The sequence below is a fragment of the Rhinolophus sinicus genome, linkage group LG06, assembly GCF_036562045.2.
Source record: "Rhinolophus sinicus isolate RSC01 linkage group LG06, ASM3656204v1, whole genome shotgun sequence".
Taxonomy (NCBI): domain Eukaryota; kingdom Metazoa; phylum Chordata; class Mammalia; order Chiroptera; family Rhinolophidae; genus Rhinolophus; species Rhinolophus sinicus.
This window is the reverse complement of record NC_133756.1, coordinates 122,966,315-122,979,862: the sequence shown is the minus strand read 5'-3', so window position 1 is coordinate 122,979,862 and position 13,548 is coordinate 122,966,315. Positions and strand designations below refer to the sequence as shown.

At 40.8% G+C, this 13,548-nt stretch overlaps 1 protein-coding gene across 1 annotated transcript in view; it reads right to left on the bottom strand.

The window, feature by feature from the left end:
- Positions 1-13,548, bottom strand: part of DNHD1 (dynein heavy chain domain 1) — a 73,255-nt gene that overhangs the window by 48,036 nt on the left and 11,671 nt on the right. Inside the window, 6 exon segments of the mRNA XM_074335910.1 lie at positions 703-754; positions 888-1,025; positions 1,134-1,388; positions 7,859-8,015; positions 9,603-9,713; positions 9,800-10,003. Of these exon segments, the coding sequence (XP_074192011.1) occupies positions 703-754; positions 888-1,025; positions 1,134-1,388; positions 7,859-8,015; positions 9,603-9,713; positions 9,800-10,003 (917 nt within the window).

The window sequence follows — 13,548 nt, the reverse complement described above, 5'->3', positions numbered from 1 at the left end:
CGGGAACTCCATTCTTCCAGGTGCTCCAGTCAAAAACTAAAGTCATCCTTAACTCTTCTCTCACATACAACACATCCAGCTACCACAAAATCCCTTTGGCTCTTCATTAAAAATATATACCCAGAAACCAACCAATTCTCACCACCTCTACCACTGCCTGGCCCCGCTGTCCGCAGCCCAAGTCACCATCGAATGTCACTATATTTCTGCAATACCCTTCTACCTCATCTCCTTGTTTCCACCCTTGGCTCTCTCCAAACCTGCCTCCCCCTTTTCCCGATTTTGCTTGAAAATGGGACGCTTGGAACTGCAGCTTGTCTTGCAACTACGAGGCAATAAGCCTGAGGATGAAACAACGTTTTTGATTGCAGCCTCCCCTACCACACACACACCCTTCTAAGAGGATCTCCCCTTACCAATAGCTAAACCCAGGGAGGAATTAGGGAAGGATATAAATAGCCTGATACTTGATGACACTTTTCAGCCAGTGAATCAACCCTGGAAGCATCTACCTCACAACTTCTTGTTACGTGAGATAATTGTTTTTATTGTTAAGGCCACTGTCATGTGTATGCAGTACTCAAGTTAGAGCTGCTCCATCCATACCCCAGGCCTGACTATGGCCATGCCATTAGCACGTTGCATGTGCCCTCCCAACTCCTTCCACCCCCTCATACTCCCTGCTTGGGTCTCCTTAAATACCTTCAGAATACAGGGAGTCCAAGGGGGTCTTCAGGTTTGTAGACTGCATTACCTTCATGCCACGGTATGGAGAAGGGGCAGAAATGGAAAACAATGAGGATTCAGACCAGGCTGAGAGCTTCTGATTACACAGAGGATAAAAACTTGGAATTCCTACAGCCAGCCCCCTACCCAATCCAGAATACCTTCAGAATAGAGGCCTTGACAGACTGTAGGCTCCCAGTTAGAATCTGGATCACTTTTTCAATACTGGGCTCATGAGACAGCTGGCCACAACTGTCGAAGACCAGCTGTGCTGAGAGAAAAGGCTTCTGCCTTGGGGCCTGTAAAGAAGGGTCAGCAGAGGGCGTAGGGCTGCACGTCAGTATCCGCTCCCTGACATCTGGCCTTTGCCTGCCTGCCCACCTCCGCACATGCCACCACCACCTCACTTGCAGGATGTTGGCCACAAAAGAGGTTATTTCCTCCTCTATGACAGACACGAGGCACTGGCAAATCATGTAGTCCACCAGGCGGGCCAACCGTCCCAGCTGCAGCAGCCAGGTCTCTGCCTGCTTCAGCTTCTGTTCCAGACGCTGGCGCTGCACCCTTTGAAGGTATATGGAGCCTTGGCCTTTCCTGATCCTCTTGCAGTTTTTCACTCGCTCCTGCAGGCCCTGTTGCATTTGATATGTATCCTCATGAACCTGTCAGCACAGAGAGTGGAAAACTCTCTAAGGGAGATGGGGAGCAAACAGGCCACCCACTGCTCTGTGTAGAACTCTTAGATCTTGGAGCCTGAAATCTAGACGCTAGATGTACACATGGAGGGTGGATTTTTACTAGAGATTAGCCCCAGACATCTTTAAGTGATCAGAGAAGATGTAAAATGGAGGACATATATCGAGAAGCCGCAATGTACTAATCTGATAGGCCAGGCCCCCAGGGTGGAACTCAAATAGAAAATTTGTGCATATGTAAACAGACAGGTTCACATGGCATAGATGGGACAAAGAAGAGAAAGGCTGGGTAAGTAAGATTCGATAATAATTCCAGGATATGGACTCCAATCGTTGGGCCTGGGTGATGTGGCCTACGGACTAGCATAATGCTACCTGAGTGATAGAAGCTGTCTCTGTGGACTGACAGACTTTCTATGGGAGGACGGGCGGGGGATAAGTCTGGGAGCTTCTCTGTAGTTTCTTCTGACATCTGGGAGGGTCCTCAGCCTGCAAAGGCTGCTGACAGTGGCCACCTCTCTGTGCCTCTCCAGTTGAGGAACAGAGAGACACCAGATATTCTTAGCCAGATGGACTTTTTGTCCTTGCTGTTCTCCTGTCCTTTTTGATATTCAATAGAGCGTGTGATTAGAACTAACTGGTGTCTGTGAATTGCATTCTGCTAACCCTGCTAACCCTGAGGTCAAATCCCAGTCTTCTGAGACCCAGACATGACAGTTGAGGCCTAAGTTAGGTGCATCATACACAAACTTACCCTTAAGACTAGGTGGGATGTCCTTTTCTGTGCTCTAGAAATCCTCAATACCTAGTGCTGCCCACTTTGACATCCAGGGGTGTCAAAACTGCGGCCCACGGGCCAACTGCGGCCTGCAATCCATTGTTAACTAGCCCGCAGCAAATTCCAAAAATATATTTAGTTTACTTAAATAAACCAGGTGAGGCAATGCGTACTTCACCTCGAGTGAGTGGCCCGGCTATTTGTGTATTTTACTGCATATGGCCCTTGGTGAAAAATGTTGAAAAAAGTTTGGACACCCCTGCCTTAGTCCAATGCATCATCGTTATCTAGTTACCTGTGTGATTCGTCACTGCCCTGTAAATTCTTCAAGGAGGAGGCCTCTGTCTCACCTTATTTCATTTCTCTATTGCTTAACACAGTACCTGGCATGGGTAATTCTACAGTAAATATTTGTAAAAGAAATGCATCATCTCACATTAAAGGGCTTACTGAGTGCCAGTCAAGCAAAACCACACAAAAGCAACAACAATAATAATTACTACAACAGAACATAATCAGTATATACATTAAAACTTTACTATCAGGGGCAATATCTTCAAAGTTCTGAGGAAATTTTTTTAAACCTGGAATTCTGTATCTAGTTGGAGTATCACTGATGTTTGAGGATGAATAAAGACATTTTTAGATATACAAAGACTCAAAATTTGCCATTCGCAGATTCTCTCTAAAACCAACAACAATAGTATATTTCTGACGGAGGACAATGAATACAAGAGGACAAAGTGGTCTACAAGAAGCTTTAATGAGCAAAGAAATTTGTGAAACACATTTTTAATTATAAATGGGTAGGTTGTAAAACAAGAATGTTCCTAACAATCCCAAATTTAAATTCCAGGAGATATTTATATAAGCATAATACAAAGAGTGGAGGGTGGAGAGAGAAGAAAGGAGAGAAAGGAAATTAGGAGACTGCTAAGGTTCTATGCTATGTGGGAGAAAGATGTGAATACAAATTCCCACTTGGCATCCATTCATTCACCAAACATTCCCTGAGCACTTACTATATAACATGCCTATAATAAGCACTAGAGATATATTAATATTAGTGAATGAAACAGAGGAGAATCCTTACCCTCTTGGGGGGCATATAATAAACATAATAAATAAGTAATTTATATTGTATGTAAAAAGATGGTAAGTGCTATGAAAAAAAAATCACAGAGAAGGAAAAGAGGGATCAGGAGTGCTGGGGATTGTGGGGGTTGAAATTTTAAACAGGGTAACCAGAGAAGGACTCTCTCTGAGAAGGTGCTTTTAGAAAAGGATACGAAAGAGACATAGTTATAAAAATTTAAGTTGACCAGCTACACCTGCTAGGTAGGTATATAAACATCTTACATACATATTCAGCTGCAAGTAAGAGAAAATAGAAAAGTGCAGCTTAAGCAAGAAAAAGGTTATTTATTTAACGCAATAAGAAGTCCCTGGATGCCCAATAAACTAATTAAAAAAAAAAAAAAAAAGTCCCTGGATGGCATATCGGCCCAATACTATCAGTCAGAACAAAGCTTCTTCTATCTTCCTCCTTCCCTATCCTTAATATGACTTTCACCCTTATTATGGTGAGATGGCTTCTCTAATCACCAGAAATTTCATCCAAGGGTCAGGCAATAAGACAGGAGTAAAGGTCCAAAAAGACATTCCAGTGCATCTGCCTCGTTTAAAGTTTCCCAGTGACTTCCACTTACATTTCATTGCCCAGAACTGAGTTACATGGCTTCCTCCAAGCTAGGAGTCTATGAAAAAAAAATAAAATCAAGATTCTAAAACTAAGATTAGTAGGCACTGATTAGCTCTTGGGGAACCATGGGAAAATACAATGTATAACATCCAAGTCATTGGAGGACAATAATAGCAACAAAAAATGTAAACAACCCAACAAAAGATAAAAAACACAGGAAGAATCAAAGGAAATAGAAAATACCAAAACAACATGGGGAAAATAAGTCCAAACCTATCAGTAATCATAATAAATGAGATAAACCTACTGTAAGACATATAGACTCTCAGACTAAATGTTTCCCAGGTATTTATAAGATATACATAAAGCAAAACAACAAAGGTAGGTTGAAAACAAAGGGATAGATAAATATCAAGCAAATGCTTGATGCTCTCAACATCAAACAAGAGAGAACTCTAGTAGAAAAGTAGAAAAACAAATGAAGACATTTTCATATCAATAAAATCATCAAGAAATAGTGAAATGAAACTTCATGCACATAACATGATTTTGAAATACACGTTGCAGATAAAAGAACATCAAGGAGAAATTAACAAACCTATAGTCAAAGGAGGAGGTTTTTTTTTTAATTAAAGTTTATTGGGGTGACAACTGTTAGTAAAGTTACATAGATTTCAGGTGTACAACTCTGTAATTTTTAACATGTATCTCTCAGAAACTGAAAGGTAAAATGGGTAAGAAAAATCATTGTGGCTATAGAATATTTGAGCTTGGTTGAATATGCATTTTTTTAGGTTCCCTAGAAGCAGACCTTGAGGCAGGAATTTGGGGAAATGTGACGTATTGAAGGAACTATCTTCAGGAAACAAACCTCTAAGCGAGAGGGGGAAGCAAAACAGGGAAGGGCAAAGTGCCAAGCGAGATCTCAGCTAAAGCTGTTCTTGGTGTGATCTGGAGGGAGAGGCAGCTTTGGAACATATGTGGTATTGTTAGAATTGTTACACTGTGAGACAAGGAGCCAAACAAAGGGGCAGAGGAACTGTTCCATAGGAAAGAGACTAAAGAGAAGTGACCACTTCTCTTTCATGCAATGCGTAATTTTGGATTGGATCCTGAAGCAGTAAAAAACCCACAGTACTATAATAAAGAACATTATTGGAATCATTGGCAAATTTTTAATAAGGATTGTGGGTTGTATCAAAGTGAAATTTTCTAACTTTTTATAATTGTACTGTCATAATGGAAGAAAATGTCCTTATTTTTAGGAAAAACACACTGGCATATTTAGGGGTAGAGACTTGACATCTGCAACTTACTCTCAAATGGTTCAGGAAAAATAATGTATTTATAATGTATAAGGAAAAGAAGAAGAACATAAATGAAAAAGTAAATGGGACAAAACAACAATTTGGGTAAAAAGTATATATGAGAGTTTATTAGACTATCCTTGCAACTCTCCTAATAAGTTTGAAATTATATAAAAATAAAAAGTTATACAAGAAAGAAATAGGATGAAGGAAAGAAAATGGGTTTATTCCAGTAATGCAAAGGTGGTCTTACACTAACAATTCACCTTATTTATAGACTAAAGGAGAAAAATCCCATAATCACCTACATAAAAGCAGAAAAAAAAACAAAAAACCATTGGACAAAATTCAACATCCATTCATGATAAGACCTCTTAGCAAACTAGAAATTGATGGAAGAGGCCTTAAAAACTGAAAAGGGTATCTACCAAACACTCACATTTAATATTATTTCTTTAACGTTTCAAGTCTATTTTAGTTATTCAGTAATGCTACAGTTTAATGGGCAGCAGCCTGTTTTATTTAGCACAGATTACAAACTGGTTCAGTAACAATTCATTTACCAGCTGTGATGATTACTGATCCTCTCTTCCTTGCCCCCTCCCACTTTGGGGTGATCACCAACAGGCATAGGTTCCATTCCTTTCCACCTAGCAGCATAGAAAGTGACTCCATGTGTTGCATTTGCTGTGTTTTCACTCTTTTTATGGTGCTTTTTGAAAAGTTAATTTTAATATAGACAAATTTATTGATTGTTTAAGGTTTATGATTTTTTATGTTTTGTTTAAGAAATCCTTTGGGGGTAGGCAAAGATTTCTTAAACCAGGACTCAAAAGGCATGAACCAAAAAAAATTAATAAAATGAGCTTCAAGAAAATGAAGAACTTCTGTTAATCAAAAGACACCTTAAAATAGTAAAAAGGTATGCCACAGACTGGGAGAAAATATCTATAATACATAATTTTGATACAGGACTCATCCAGAATACACAAAGAATTCCTGCAAATTAATAGGAAAAAAGTAGACAACCCAATTAAAAATGAGCAAGAGAGTTAGACACTTCACAGAAGAGGGTACCAAATGGCAAATAAACACATGAAAAGACGTTTACCATCATTGGTGATCATAAAAACACAAATTAAAATCACAATGAGATACCACTGTACACCCACCAGTTTGGCTAAAATTAAAAACCCCGACAATACCAAGTGTTAGTCAGAACATAGGACAACTGGAAGTCTCCTACATTGTTGGTGGGACTATAAACTGGTACAACCACTCTAGAAAACTGTTTAGCACTGTAAAACATATATACACCTTATTCCAGCAACCACTCCTGGAATATGTGCCCCAAACAAATGAGTGCTTATATCCGCTAAAAGACATGTACGGGAATGTTCATAGCAGCATTACTCATAATAGTGAAAAATTGTACCCAACAATAAGAGAATTACCAAATAAACTGTGGGAAATACTACAAAACATACAAAAGAGTGAACCACTGCAACCTAGAACATTATGGATAAATCTCACTAACATAATGTTCAGTGAAAAAAAACCAGACAGAAAAGAGCACATGTTGTCCGATTCCATTTATATGAAATTCAAAATCAGACAAAATTAATCTATGGTGGCCAAGGTCAGAGTAGTGGGCACCTTTGTGGAGGTATTGATGAGAGACGTGCCAGGGAGCTTACTGAGGTTTTGAAAATGTCCTATATCTTCATCTGGGAGGCGGTTACATGGATGTATATATGCAAATGTTTCAATAAACTGTACACTTAAAATTTACTGCATGTAAATTATACCTTAATTAAAAAAAACTACTGATTATAAAAAAGTTATCACTATTCTTGTAACATTAAAACAAGGATGGGATTTAAGAACTGAGAGGGGGAGAAAGGCCATGGAGCATCTCGCCTCTACCTTCTGCCCCACTCAACTTAGTGCAATGGCAGGTCCAGCTGTTGCTGTCTGGAGGATAAAGACCGTTTTCCTATATGAATGTACCAAGGGCTTCCTTCACATCATTTCTCATTCGCACAAATCTGGGTGAGTCCCCCTCTCTCAGGACTGGAGTGTCTTCAGAGGGTGATTAATCAGAGAACTGTGTGAACATCCAGCCCCACCTGACAGACAATAAACTATGATGATAGGTCATGGGCAAGAAGCAAGTACACAGCGGGGCCTCCCAGAGCCCTAGGCAGGGGGCTTGTACCACAGATGCCAAGCGGGCATAATTAGGAAGGACTCCACCATTGGATGCTTCTACCAGCCAGTGGCCTGCCAAAGTTTCAAGATAGGTTCAAAGATAAGCCCTGCAGCATGAGAGATCAGGATTCCAACTCTTAAATTCCCTAGTGTCCCTGGCACAAACAACTGAAAACTAGATGTTGTTATGTTCCTTCTCCTCCCTGCTCAAGGCCAGAAGCAACCCTCAGGGGAAGGCGGAGTCCAAGTCTCTGCCCACCTGTTATTGATCCATCCACCCCAGAACACAAACTGCTGTTGCTGGGCAGGCCACTGGCTCTGAGCCAGCTGCAGAGTCCAGGCCACCCTGGGATCCTACGAGAAGCATAAACCAACAGGAGCAGGAGCTCTGGCAAGCTCAGCTTAGAGAAAAGGTTCCCAATAAACTGGAGCCTCTTACCATATGCAGGATGGATGTGCAGAGGTGCAGACAGCGACAGAGCAGCCGCAGGGCCTTGTGGTTCTCCTTCGCTAGAGCCCGCTGCAAGCCCAGCAGCTCGTAGCACTGATCTGGTTCCCGGGGGAGCCAGGACACAGAGTGCAGCTCCTGTAGAAGCCTGGAATTGATGGCCAAGCTGGTCAGAGCAAGCATCTTAGCCTTCTATCCTTGGACACCTTTGACAGCCTCCTAGCCTGCTCACCTCAGAATGAGCAAAGGTTTAGAAAGATTATAATATTCCCAATGACTAAGAGTGGCAACTCCCTCTTGAGAGTTCTTTGAAAGAATTCAAACCCAGAAATTCTTTGGGAAAGGCCTGGGGTATGTGCAAATGTTTACACTGAGTGACCTTTCTGCCAGGATAGAGGGTCAAGTAGATTCCAAGGTCTGCCTTAGAAGAGACTACAGAGGCTTCCTCCTTGGAACAGGGGAAGCAGAGGGCCTTGAAACTCTAGATGGACAGGTGAGTTTTAGGATCAAAGATGATGAACCTGCAACTTCCCTATGAGCTGACCATCCCTGAGGAAACCCGCTTCTGTTATCCACTCCCCCACCACTGAACTGAGAACACATCTCTAAACATCCTTGAAAACAATGAAAGATCTACAGTAAACAAAGGATGATCATAATGAGTGTCAGTTATTCAGTACCTTATAAGGGGCACTGAACATGGTACTTTATATTCACGTTCTCAATTCTCACTACAGCTATATGGCAAAAATCTTTATTTCTAGTTTTCAGATCAGAAAAACTGAGGCTCAAAGAGTAATGTCCCTTGCTAGTATTCAGGATTTAAATTCAGATCAGTTCAACCTCCAAGCCCTTATACTTTTAATCACACCATGATATTAGGCTAGGCTGGAGAATACCCAGAGCAGAGGTTGCAAATTGGTAGCCCATGGGCCAAATTCAGACTGAAAAGGTTTTCACATGTACCACTAAGAGTTGGCCAGCATAGCATTTTAATAAAAATTTGAGCTAACCAGATAAAATTAAGAAACTTTACAACAAAATATGGATTTCCAGGAAATCCTGAAAAATAAAGTGGCTGACACGCTGGATCTATATTCCCAATGGCAAAAGTCAGTTGGAGCTGAGTGTGACTGTCCTCTTTAGATGCAATCCTCAGAGTACAGTCTGCACACTTTGTAACGTCTTGCACCTAACCCCCAGCATTTCTTCCATAGCTCCTGCTTGGGCCCTATAGGTGTTTGAGATTGCAACTCCTATCACAGAAGATAACTGGAGTGGCTGAATTAAGCAGAGAAAGCAAGAAAATACTGAAGAGGAACAACTAAGCTTTTCTAAGAAAAAGAATCCAAGTAATACTGTGGAAAGAGCAGAGTTTGGATTCAAACACCTGAGTTAGATCCCCAGATTTAATACTTAATAATTGTATGATCTGGGGCAAGTTGATGTAGGTATACATAATTACATGGAGATATGTTCAAATACATTATTCAGAGAAAAAACTGGTTACTTAACAGTATGTAAAGTATGATCACATTTGTATATGTGATAGAAGAAAAAGACTAGAAAGATAGGCAACAAAATGTTCATAGCGGTTATTTGTGGGTGGAAGGATTCAAGATGTTTTTCCTTTGTGCTTTTTTGTATTTCCCAAATTTTCTACAAGGAACATGCTATTACTTTTTGTAAAAATTATTTTTAAAAATCCATCAAAGTCGTGTCTTGAAGACCTCACCTGCTAATATGAAGCAGCCCAGCTCCAAAGTGGGGCACAGCGAAGAGCAGATGCTTCCTCAGGAAAGTCCGGCACTGGTGCAGCCCTCGCAACTTCACATTCTTCTTCCAGCTACAGATCAGAGGGCAGTGACAACATGCTGCTGCTCCCTGCAGCACTCCCCCCAAATTCCAAATCCCAGGCCCATCATCACCTACCAGGCCAAGGCCTTGCGTAAGAGGCAATACTTAAAGAATGGGATAAACTGGAGTTGTTGCCAGAGGACAGAGTGGCGGTGCCAGGTACCCAGCGTCATTGTCTCACTGCCCTCCACAGGATGCACATGCAGGACGCCAAAGGGAGAGAAGATGTAGTGCTCAGGATTCACCTTGTTCGGTGGCACCACCACCAGGCTGTAGGGCCTTTGAAAAAGGGCTCTGATCAGTGGGAGACCTGGGAACTTGAGCAGACTTCAGAAAGGGACAAAAGAAGGAAGGAGAGATTTTAAAAGAGAGAGAGAGAGTCAGGAAGGAAGGCAGAAGAAAGTGGGAAGAGGGGGAAAAGAGCAGAATGATCTTCAAACTAGAAAGATGAAATGAATATTATTAAGAAGAAATGGTAGCCAACGAGAGATGGGAAGAAATAAAAATGCCCCTAGCCAGTTCCGAGAAGTTCTTATCTCCAGACCCAGATACCTTACATCCCATCAAATCTAGATGCCATCAGTTGTAAGCTGCATTTTTTGATGAAACACTAAAATAAAAAACGCTGCCAATTGATACGCCATCAATTTGTAAGATACATAACAATTTCAGAGATGTTGAACTGTGAAAAAAATGTGCATCTTGGAAATAATAAAATGCACATATCTCTAGGTACTGAAATAACATCAGAGATAATCAGGGAATGCCATTTGGAGTAATTGAGAATGGGGACAAGCAGGAGGCGACTAGACTAGACACAGGCCATAAAGAGGAAAACTGCCACCTAGTGAACAAGTCGAGTACATCTAGAGGCATCTTAAAATCATATGAAGTTCTCTTACTTCAGCGAAATGCACCTACACCTACATTAAATACAATTTATATGTAGCTATATAATAGTTGTATCTAGTTGCAGTAAACTAGTTAGCAAAATGCTATGTTTGGGCACACTTAATAAAGCATTTATTAATTTTTATTTTGCAGTTTTCTTTTTATAACTTAAAGCCAGCAATATTTAAAAGCATTGAATATATATGTTTAAGTCCTTTAAAAGCTGTATGTCCTAGGTCGTACGCCTACAATGCCTAAAAGATAAAATGGTCCTCTATCTCTTCTCTCTCTCAACTTTCTAGAATACATTGTTAAGCAAATGACTTGAGTGTTCAGATAGATACCAGAATGAACTCACTAAGTCATATAAAAACTTTACCTCACTTCTCACAAAGTAACCAGATCTTCTCAAGTACTATTATCACCAAATTACAGATGAGAAAACAAACAATGAAGTCATAACTGCCCAAGGCAATAAAGGAAAGAATACAGGATTTAAAACCCAATCTACCTGACTCAGGCCCTCCTCTCTCTTACCTACTAGGCCATGTATCTTCTCATATGATAGCTACCTACCCTAACTGAGCCCTGGCTCTCCCAAGGGGACACTCCTGTCCCTATGACCTTAATGGAGGCGACTCTTTCTGCAGTTAGGGAGTAGTCTCCTCACTCCCAATGGCCACTGCTCCTTTGGGGGTATAGTCACTCATTCTACAAATGTTCATTAAGCGAAGCATTGTGTCAGGCACTGAGGAGACAGCAGTGAACAAGAAAAATCCAATCCCTGAGTTCATGGAGCTTAGTTAAACCATTTATCAAGTTCCCCATCTGTCCAAGCACTGTGATCATAAAGGACATAAAGATAACTACTACATAGTCCTTGCCTTCCAAGAGCTCAGGTCAATTGGAGAATTAAGTGATGCTAGAGAGTAAATGGGGCAAGTCAAGATCTTCTTGAATCCCAGACCCATTTACTCAACTGCTTCCAAAACATCTCAAATTTTCTGTCTTGCATGTATGTACCTGAAACACAGCAAGTTCTATACTGAACTTATAATTTACCCCCTCCAAATATGAACGAATTGGTTCATGCATTCATTCAACAAATGTTACTGAGTTTGTACTCTATGCTAAACTGTCCTAAGGCCCGAGGATACATTGCTAAACACAACAAACAAAAACCCCTGCCCTGATAGAGCTCTCATTCCATTGGAGAAGATAATAAAACTAAAAAATGATAGGGGAGGTGGGGGGAAAGCAAGAAGAGGGAGATTGGCAGTGCCAGAAGACGAGGGGGTGTAATTTTAAATGGGATAATAACAGTGGGGAGGTGATAGTAGAGCAAACACTCTAAGGAAGTGAAGGAATAAATGCCTCCCTTAATATAAATCAAAATCTAAGACAAAGATAAGAAAAATCTGATAAACTCAAACACATTAAGAAAACCTGTTACATGGCGAATAAATAAAATGAAACAACAAATGCCAGGTTTCTACTTTTGCTGATGGTGCACTAGAAATTTGGACCAACATTCCCACCTGAAAACAACTAGAAAAACTGGGCAAAATATCTGGATAAAATGTAAAAATCATCTGTATGAACCCATCAGAGAACCCACAAATTGAATATCCTGGGCTTTGGGTTGGGACCCTAGTTACAAGGTAGGTTAAACCAAAAAACACTTCCCTCCGTGCTGTGGGTCCCAGGCAACTTCTGCTATTTCTGCTCATTAGCTTTCCGAGTCTGTCAACAGCTCAGCTTTAGGGAGTGCGGACTAAAACAGATACACAATCGACTCTATTGGAATTGACAAGCACCTGTTTGGGAAAAAGCAGCACCAAATGCTAAACTCACTTCACTGGGTTCCTTCTTTGGCAAATGCTGGCCCTGTGATTATTCACCGCCTTTTCAGTTCCCCTGCTCATGGTTTCTCATCTCTCTGTGTGCCTAATTATCTTTGATTGTGCTACTTCTCAGATTATGACTGAGCTGATAGTTTAAAGTTCTAAGCTTGTAATTTTCGTTCTGTAAATTTTCCACCAGGGTCAATGGGCATATCATCCCACAATGCTACCATTACTACTATCATTACTCCCAGACAGTCAAGTGTAGCAGCCATGGTACACGGAGGCAGTACCGTGTTTCCCCGAAAATAGGACCTAGCCAGACCACCAGCTCTAAAGCATCTTTTGGAGCAAACATTAATATAAGACCCAGTATATATTATATTATATTGTATTGTATTGTATCATATTATATTATATTACATTATATTAAGACCCTGTCTTATATTGTAGGAAAATAAGACTGGGTCTTATATTAATTTTTGCTCCAAAAGACGCATTAGAGCTGATGGTCCGCCTAGGTCTTATTTTCGGGGAAACACAGAGTAGGTGGTTCATCACATTCCACCAAAAGTGGTAATGTAATTAACTGATGCCACTACATGTCATGGATTTCTAGTATCCTAGCTCTCATTAGGAAGGAGCTCAGTACCGTTCAAGACCAAGGACATTATGAAGCCAGTATCGGAATTGCATATTTGAGGTTAGTTTCCTGGACCACTCATGATAGCAAATACTGTATCAGTCAGGGTCCAGTCAGGAAAACCAAAACCACACTAGGCATTTCAACAAAGTGAATTAAAAGTGAGAATGTGTTTTTTAAAAGGTGTTAGATGACTGAAAGGCAAAAAGCGAGCACTAAGGTAGCACAGAGATAATAACCGCAGGAAATGGATGCCAGCCCCAGAACTAGAGTAACAAAGGGAATAGGTTTTAGTTTTTAGAAGCTGTGAGCTTGGAGGAGGGGCTTGTAGAGTTGGAAATTGGATTTCTAAGGAGATGTTTCCTGGCTTCTACTAGTACCTAAGGAGTTTGGAGGAGGAGCCTTGGGGAGTTGAGACTCAGAATTCTGATGGGAGTGTGCCACCC